Source organism: Macrobrachium rosenbergii, chromosome 30 (assembly GCF_040412425.1).
Source record: "Macrobrachium rosenbergii isolate ZJJX-2024 chromosome 30, ASM4041242v1, whole genome shotgun sequence".
NCBI classification, from domain to species: Eukaryota; Metazoa; Arthropoda; class Malacostraca; order Decapoda; family Palaemonidae; genus Macrobrachium; species Macrobrachium rosenbergii.
This window is the reverse complement of record NC_089770.1, coordinates 11178501-11188500: the sequence shown is the minus strand read 5'-3', so window position 1 is coordinate 11188500 and position 10000 is coordinate 11178501. Positions and strand designations below refer to the sequence as shown.

Here is a 10000-nt window from a genome sequence, read left to right as displayed (position 1 = left end):
GCGTGCTTAGAAGTGTATGGTCATTGTGTCTGTGTGCGCATATATATACAGTATATGTGTGTGTGTATGTTTGTATTTGTGTATATATATATATATGCACACACGATTGTAATCACGCACACATACACAAATAACTTTATTTATTATTTTTCGTTGGTAAGTTCATAGGTATCCAAACTGTTGTTTTGTGCAGGCAGAAGCATATTCAGTCAGCACAAACAGTCCCGGTTTCTATAGGAAAATCAAAGGTGTCTTGAGAGGGAGAAGTAAAGATGTTACGGTCTCCAGTCTTCTCACTTTAATTTTCAAGTGAGAAAAGTTCTCAAGTTCTGGTGTAGTAAAGGACTGAAAATTGTTCTCTCTCTCTCTCTCTCTCTCTCTCTCTCTCTCTCTCTCTCTCTCTCTCTCTCTCTCTCTCTCTCTCTCTCAAGGCATAATATTAAAGCCCTCTGCTTCATACATATATATATATATATATATATATATATATATATATATATATATATATATATATATGTGTGTGTGTGTGTGTGTGTGTCTGTCTGTGTGTGTGTGTGTGTGTAGACGATGAGAACAGGAATTCCTTTAAAACTTTTAAATTTTATAAATAGTAAAAATCTCTGTTAGATACCATCATGTTTAAATGAGGTCTGTTATTAATTGTATCAATGCACAGAACAGTTGTGCAAGTGATCAAGTTTTACACACACACACACACACACACACACATATATATATATATATATATATATATATATATATATATATATATATATATATATATATATATATATATATATATATATATGAGAGAGAGAGAGATCTGGAAGAAAAAGAGATTGTGATCTGATGGAGAAAGACAAGGGTTTATTAAAAGCCCTGAGCATTGCATTAAATATAAAGAGTAAGTTCTCATTGAACAAAACATCTCATTTTTAAACATTTTCACAATAAGAAAATTTCTTATATAGGAAAAATAACACCATTAACGAAAATGACAGAGCTCTAATCTCAAAGGAACCGTGAAACGCTTCCTTCAGGTGCATCAATACACTCTACTCTAGTTGTTTCATTAACCTCAAGTATTAACGTGCGCGTGCGCATGCGAGCACCCCGATATTTTTAAAGAGTTCATAACCATTGATCATAAGGACTTAGAAGCTCCCAAAAGTCTTGAACTTCTCGTGATTAATTTAGGCCTTCCTGCCCTTTCCTAGACTCCTCCCCGCCTTCCTCCCATTCCTCCCCTCCCCTTACCCTTTAACACCACCACCCATCCTCACCTCCTTCCGAGAAGTAAGACAAAGGTTTGAAGAAGAAGAAGAAGAAGAAAAAGCTGTTTGTTTACGAGCAGGAAGGGGTTGCGAAGGTGAGACTTACGGTTTCCGAGAACGTCTGGGAGAAAAGAGGAGAGTGTTTGTGTCTTATATATGGAAATTCCCTCTCTTTCTCTCTCCAGTAATTATGCAAGTCTTCTTGTAACATTGGAAAATTGTCTGCTGCATTTAAATTGAAGTTCTTGTTGAAGTGTAATTTGCATCTCCTTCACGAGGTGGCGAGCGAATCTGAATTATTGACCTGTATCCAATGCAACTTTAATGATTCTCTCTCTCTCTCTCTCTCTCTCTCTCTCTCTCTCTCTCTCTCTCTCTCTCTCTCTCTCTCTCTTTGTGTGTGTGCATATATATATATATATATATATATATATATATATATATATATATATATATATACATATATATATATATATATATATATATGTATATGTTATAATATATATATATATATACTATATATATATATATAAGAGTGTGTTAAGTTGTATATATATATATATATATATATGAGAAAGAGAGGTATAGTTATAAATTGGTTGAATTTCCAACTAGATATGGTAAACTAGTAAACTGCTAATGAGAGAGAGAGAGTTGTATAGTTATAAAATTATTGAACTTTAACTAGATACGCTACAATATTCAACGCCTTAATGAGAGAGAGAGAGAGAGAGAGAGAGAGAAAAAAAATAATCACACACATCGCACCGATGGAGTGCAGTGCCCCAAATTCAGACAGAGAAGAACAAACAAGCAACTAAGAGAAGAGAGAAGAAGAAGAAGAAGAAGAAGAAGAAGAAGAGGAGGAGGTCACGCGTGGCGCACATGATCAGGAAGCGTACTAGAACGAAACGAGTATATCCGTCGAGATTTATCGGCGTCTGAAGGAGGGGGAGGAGTCACTCGGTGGTGACCTTTGTAACAAGAGGTGTTGTTGCGAGATTAGGGGGGCGTGGCTTTGGAGGACCAGGAATTCCGGGGTTTTGTATTGTCTTGTTTTTTATCACCCTGCGTCTCTTGTGCGCGTGCTCGCGCGCTCACACGTGTGAACAGAATGAAGGATGTTTATGCACGTATGAATCAGGCTGGTGAAATGTTTTAGAGTAAAGGGTAATTTTCAGTAATGTTGTTTTTTTATTGTTTTGGTTTTATAGAAACAGCTAAAACTCTTCAGTAACTAAATTTCATAAATATTTACAAAAGATATCGATTTTAATTACCTATGAATGAATGGGATTTCATACAGCAAGAGTATCTATGTAAAGAAAAGAAATATAATAAAATAACTAGTGTCGTCGTTCATAGTTGTACACGTTTAAAATACTTTTGAGGTGTTTTTAAGTGTATAGGGTCATTTTCAGTAATATATTTTTTCCTGGTTGTTTTTATTTCGTAGAAATATTTAAAACTCTTCAGTAATTTGTGAATGTCGTAAATATTTACAAAACATATCGATTTAAATTACCAATGAATGTGTATATATACACCAAGAATATCTAGAAAAGAATAATAATAAACATATCATTACTGATGAAAAACAGATATAATAAAATAATAAATAGGGTCGATCTTACTAATGACAACATCGTTGTTATTAAACATAACATCACTAATAAAAGGTCAAAGGAAGGTAAGGAAAAAAACCTCGGTGTTGACTCTCACGATAACTAATGATCAAACTTCAAAGGGAAGAAAGAAAGAGAGAGAGAGTGAGTGTTATATGTGCCAGCTGATTACGGCAGGAGGGGAGGGGGTAGGCCCACCACCCCCCTCATCCGAAATTTAATTAGATGCAAATGGGACGCAGACGTCCGCAATAGCCCTCGTTAAATGAAGGGATTTTTTTCGGGGACGGGCCCTCAAACCCCCTCCCCTTCTTCTCCTTTGGGTGAGGGAATGAGGTGACGGATGATGGATAGGGAAGGGGTTGGGGGGAAGGGGGGACCGGGTAGAAGGGGTAAAAAGAGGAAAAATCTTTTTTCTTTGATTAGGAACTCGTTGGATGGTGTCAGCGTTAAGGAAGTTAGGGTCTCTCGGCGATGGTCACACACACACACACATATACACACACACACACATATATATATATATATATATATATATATATATATATATATATTATATAATGTACATACACATACATATGTATATATATACATATATATACTTATATATATGTATGTGTGTGTGTATTCTCCTTGATAGTCACTCGGAAACTGAGAACCTTAACATTCAAGATATATAAGCAAATGTATGATCTGTTCGTAAGTAGACTGTCCCTAATTTACCCAAAGGAAAACTATAGTTGGAAATTACCGATGGCTAATCAAGACGAAGCAGTAATGTATACGAAAGTAATACCGGTAAGTTTAAGGTATGGCAAATATAGAGATAGTCTGGCGTACGATTATCATCAGTACTTTATTGAGGTAAGTTTGGTGATTTTAGTATGTTTCAGTAGGGTCTTATCTTTATACTAATAAATTGTTTTTTACTCCTGTCAGCATCTTGATAATATACCTTCGTTGTTTTATATGAGGTTTGTGTGTCTTGTAAAGTAATACTTTCCATTTCATTCCATTCTTATTATTATTATTATTATTATTATTATTATTATTATTATTATTATTATTATTATTATTATTCAGAAGATGAACCCTGTTTATGTGGAACAAGCCCACAGGGGCCATTGACCTTAAATTGAAGCTTCCAGAGAAAATGGAGTTCATTAGAAAGAAGTAAGAGGTAAAGGGAAATTCAGTAAGAAGAGATCTCACATATTAATAAAGAAAAAATAAATTAACAAATTAATAAATAGATCAAAATGTAGGTGAATTATTAAAATGCTAGGAGAATTGTCTTAGGGTAGTAATGCGTTGTATCTTAGCTTGAGTTTCATTTGCATGACATCCGTCAATAAAATCTATTTTCCCTTTGCAGTGTCGACGTCGGGCGTGGTGGGCGTGAGCATCGGAGCTGCCGCCCTTCTCTTGCTGGTGGGGACCGTGACCTGGGTGTGCTACCGGAGGAGGTCCGGACACAAGAAGCTCAGTGAGAGGACCGTCACCCTGAGGCGCCCCACGGCGGTCAAGAACCCCGCGGGACAAAGTCACTACCTGAAGAAGTCACCCTCGCCCACTGGGGCCAAAACACCGCCTGGAGGTCAGTTCAAATTGACCTGCGTCTCTCTCTCTCTCTCTCTCTCTCTCTCTCTCTCTCTCTCTCTCTGTCTTCTTATTTATCTATCGATCTTCTTAATTCCTGGTAACTGGTAGCTCTTTGTCTCGTACCCTTAGTATTCAGGAAGAGATTTCGTTCAAGATAAAGGCAGGGGAACAGGGGCTGTTGAAATGAATATCGTCATTCCAAAGTGTTGGGAGGAAAGAGGAGAGGTGGACTTCAAATAGTTCTCCTATCCACATATCCAGTCTTGGATAGGTGCATGGGAAGAGATTATTGAAATGAAAGTGCCCTGCTGTGCATGCAATAGTGGTGAATGTATGCAATATAGAGGTTTGTGTAAGGGGTTCGACGCGGTGATGAAGAGCCTCTCCCTGAGTGTACGAAGCTGCTAATGCTCTGGAAGGTGTCTGTGTAGAGAGTTTATCGTCGGTTCTGCAGAAAACTTGGAGCACTTCCACAGAAATCTCACCAACAGTGCACCAAACCTTCTACACACACTGCCCCCTTCACCACTATCTTGCTTCCAGTTCCTCACATATTGAGGCCTATCCTTTCCACACCTCCTTCACACCCTCTATTCATCCTTTTCTTGGAATTTGATCATGTTTCAGCCAATATAGAGGTTTGTGCTTGCCCTCCTTATGGACTCGACAGTAAATTCCACAAACGTACTCAAACTTACTCTTAAACCTTCCACTCTTGCGGGATTCAGTTCTACCTCTTCTATCATACACATTCATCAAATTCTAAAAATTCCCACCCCATCGACCGAGGGGACTGTTTCCTCTTCAGACAGAGTTCTCCATTTGCATCTTTTATTTCGAATTTCATCTGCTCTTTAACCTTTCTCTTTGCATTTACTTCCTTTTAGAACAAATTTTTATTCTCCCAGAAGTCACTGCTCAACTTGTCTCCCCATTTTATATTACATACCTATTATTTCTCTCTTCTTGTTCTTGACTACTTTATTAGTCATCCTGTATTCTTGCACCTATTCCCTCTCCTCTCTTGCAGTTATAGCTCAGGTTATCTCAAATTTTCCTTTCCTTAACGTCTCCTTTCGTCAGCCTACTACTCACTGCTTCAGTTCCCTTCTGTCACACACTTCCTACTGATTCTATGACCCTCATGCGATTGTTTAGTACTCTTCATGTGTGCTTTCAACTTGGAACTTTACCCCAGCCTATTTTTCTTTCATTTTCTCTATATAACTCTCCTTACTTCCTCCTTGTAAAACTCCTCTTACTTGATTACCCTTACAGTTACATATCCAGCCCTTCCTCTTCAGCCTAAACTACCATCTATCTTAACTTTTGCCTCAAACAAACAATGATCAAACATATATCCAGCCACTCCTCTTCTTGCCATTACATCCATCACCTTATTCTTCCACCCACTCTGAACTAACACATAATCTAAAAAATCTTCTGCTTTTCATTTCCTCTTTCCTAAGTATCCTTTAAAATATTTTTCTGCAGAAACCATGCATTTCCAGCATACAATTCGATTTCCTAACGTAGATCCACAAGACACTCTCTTTCTCAATTGTCTCATAGATTTGCATCAAAATCACCTAGCACGGCCACCCTTTCACGTTCTCCGAACTTGCAAGGAACGGATTGAGACTCTCCCAAAAAGAAACTTCATTCTCTTGGCCCTTACACTTACTACTGTCACAATCATACTCTCTCTCTCTCTCTCTCTCTCTCTCTCTCTCTCTCTCTCTCTCTCTCTCTCTGAACTAACGCATCCGTGTACTCTTTCACCCGCCCCCAGAGTCTCCCGGGCACAGAACGGATGGAATAATTGACTGACCTTCTACTCGTACACTCTCGCCGCCGCTAATTTCCCAAACAAGGCGTCACACCCAAACCGGACTATGGTTGGAGAACTCGCCTCTAAATTACGAATTTAACTCGTCCTCGGGACGTCGCCCCCGACTAAATGGGAGGTCATCAAGGGAATAGCTGGGTCTCTCTCTCTCTCTCTCTCTCTCTCTCTCTCTCTCTCTCTCTCTCTCTCTCTCTCTCTCGATTTGTATCTCGGAGACTAATCTGGGCTTATGTGCACCTCTTCGTAGGGGCTTGTTTCTCATTGGAGGCGGCCAGGGGCTCCGATCTTGACCTTAATGTTGATCGTTATACTGGCTCGCTGGCTAACTCTCTCTCTCTCTCTCTCTCTCTCTCTCTCTGTGTGTGTGTGTGTGTGTGTGTGTGTGTGTGTGTGTGTGTGTCACACATTATAAATTGCGGGAGGTGTGGACAGTACGTTTTACGTCTCTCTCTCTCTCTCTCTCTCTCTCTCTCTCTCTCTCTCTCTCTCTCTCTCTCTCTCTCTCTCGTTATAAATTAAGCGAGGTGTGGACAGTCCGTTTTTTTTTATTCGAACTGGATTCAGATTTAAGTTCATTTTTTCTCCATTTTTTTTACGTCCTTTTATTAAGTAAGATTTATTTAGTGTAAATAGAAATATTTTCAGTTTAAAATAGTGTCAGATGTTAACAGTTCTCAACAAAACTGGAAAGAAAAACCGTAGCAGCATAAATTTTAGTTACCAAAAGTACGACCTAGCCCACAGCGTGTTTTTGTAACCTTATTTATTTAACATTTACGTTTTGACATCTTTACGAAGTACTGCAAGTAGAAATTTGTGCAAAATTACTCCAGTTTGACATTATAAATATTGTACTACAAGTATAAATACTCACTTTGACGTCACAAATATGATACCGCAGAGAGAGACGCGCTTTGGTTCAATGTGCGTTAAAACTAGACGAATTTATAACCAAAATAACTTGCTTTTTTCTTTTGCATTTCAGACACTCCTTAACTTGATTTTTGTGTTGTTTAGTCGTGAAAATTATATATATATATATATAATATATATATATATATATATATATATATATATATATATATATATATATATCTGAGAATGGAAGCAGACATGACTGGGAAGGGAAGGAAGAGAGTAAGCGAGAACACGCCTGTAAATTGCGATGGTATATTTTATTTTAATTTGGCCGAAATAGTTCAGTTAACGTGAACGGTGATTGGTTGAACGTGACAGTACAGACAACAAGTTTTATGTCGGATCTACGCAGTTAAGCGCTTTGGGTTTCAGTCACTAGCTGATATTTCTCGTGTAAGTGTTTAAATAATAATAACACTGATCATAGTGTAGGGGGGCGGTTACGGAAAAGGCTGTAAAAGAAAAATTGTATTTAAAAGTGTTTGAATGTAATCGCTAGGAAGCTGACGTCAGCAACCCAATGTATCCATCTGTTGAAGTCTTGAATTCCCTCGGTTGTTCCCTGTAATATGAACGATTGAATTCCCTCGGTTGCTCCCTGTAATATGAACGGTTGAATTCCCTCGGTTGCCCCTGTAATATGAACGATTGAATTCCTCAGTTGTTCCTGTAATATGAACGATTGAATTCCGTCGGTTGTTCCATGTAATATGAACGATTTAATCCCCTCGGTTGTTCCCTGTAGTATGAACGATTGAATTCCCTCGGTTGTTCCCTGTAATGTGAATGATTGAATTCCCTCGGTCGTTCCCTGTAATATGAACTCTTGAATTCCCTCGGTTGTTCCCTGTAATATGAACGATTGAATTCCCGGTCGGTTTGAATTCCCTGTAATATGAACTCTTGAATTTCCTCGGTTGTTCCTGTAATATGAACGATTGAATTCCGTCGGTTGTTCCTGTAATATGAACGATTGAATTCCTCAGTTGTTTCCCTGTAATATGAACGATTGAATTCCCTCGGTTGTTCCTTTCGTAATATGAACTCTTGAATTCCGTCGGTTGTTCCATGTAATATGAACGATTTAATCCCCTCGGTTGTTCCCTGTAGTATGAACGATTGAATTCCCTCGGTTGTTCCCGTAATGTTGCTCCTCGTAATATGATTGAATTCCTCGGTCGTTCCCTGTAATATGAACTCTTGAATTCCGTCGGTTGTTCCTGTAATATGAATGATTGAATTCCGTCAGTTGTTCCTGTAATATGAACTCTTGAATTTCCTCGGTTGTTCCCTGTAATATGAACGATTGAATTCCCTCGGTTGTTCCCTGTAATGTGAATGATTGAATTCCCTCGGTCGTTCCCTGTAATATGAACTCTTGAATTCCGTCGGTTGTTCCCTGTAATATGAACTCTTGAATTCCGTCGGTTGTTCCCTGTAATATGAACTCTTGAATTTCCTCGGTTGTTCCCTGTAATATGAACGATTGAATTCCCTCGGTTGTTCCCTGTAATATGAACTCTTGAATTCCGTCAGTTGTTCCCTGTAATATGAACTCTTGAATTCCCTCGGTTGTTCCCTGTAATATGAACGATTGAATTCCGTCGGTTGTTCCATGTAATATGAACGATTTAATCCCCTCGGGTGTTCCGTGTAGTATGAACGATTGAATTCCCTCGGTTGTTCCCTGTAATGTGAATGATTGAATTCCCTCGGTCGTTCCCTGTAATAGGAACTCTTGAATTCCCTCGGTTGTTCCCTGTCATATGAACGATTTAATCCCCTCGGTTGTTCCCTGTAGTATGAACTCTTGAATTCCCTTGGTTGTTCCCTGTAATATGAACTCTTGAATTCCGTCGGTTGTTCCCTGTAATATGAACTCTTGAATTCTGTCGGTTGTTCCCTGTAATATGAACGATTTAATCCCCTCGGTTGTTCCCTGTAGTATAAACGATTGAATTCCCTCGGTTGTTCCCTGTAATATGAACTCTTGAATTCCCTCGGTTGTTCCCTGTAATATGAACGATTGAGTTCCCTCGGTTGTTCCCTGTAATATGAACGATTGAACTCCCTCGGTTGTTCCCTGTAATATGAACTCTTGAATTCCGTCGGTTGTTCCCTGTAATATGAACGATTGAATTCCCTCGGTTGTTCCGTGTAATATGAACGATTTAATCCCCTCGGTTGTTCCCTGTAATATGAACTTTTGAATTCCCTCGGTTGTTCCCTGTAATATGAACTCTTGAATTCCGTCGGTTGTTCCCTGTAATATGAACGATTTAATCCCCTCGGTTGTTCCCTGTAGTATGAACTCTTGAATTCCCTCGGTTGTTCCCTGTAATATGAACTCTTGAATTCCGTCAGTTGTTCCTGTAATATGAACTCTTGAATTCCCTCGGTTGTTCCTGTAATATGAATTCTTGAATTCCCTCGGTTGTTCCCTGTAATATGAACGATTTAATCCCCTCGGTTGTTCCCTGTAGTATGAACTCTTGAATTCCCTCGGTTGTTCCCTGTAATATGAACTCTTGAATTCCCTCGGTTGTTCCCTGTAATATGAACTCTTGAATTCCGTCGGTTGTTCCCTGTAATATGAACGATTTAATCCCCTCGGTTGTTCCCTGTAGTATGAACTCTTGAATTCCCTCGGTTGTTCCCTGTAATATGAACTCTTGAATTCCCTCGGTTGTTCCCTGTAATATGAACTCTGAATTCCGTCGGTCGTTCCTGTA

General features: G+C 38.7%; 1 protein-coding gene across 4 annotated transcripts in view; it reads left to right on the top strand.

Moving 5' to 3' along the window:
• The window catches only part of Syt4 (Synaptotagmin 4), a 323668-nt gene that overhangs the window by 293130 nt on the left and 20538 nt on the right, over positions 1-10000 (top strand). For all 4 annotated transcript variants that reach the window (XM_067131802.1, XM_067131800.1, XM_067131799.1 and 1 more), the window contains exon 2: positions 4275-4496. In XM_067131802.1, coding sequence (XP_066987903.1) covers positions 4275-4496 — 222 coding nt within the window. The remainder of the gene's footprint in view (positions 1-4274; positions 4497-10000) is intronic.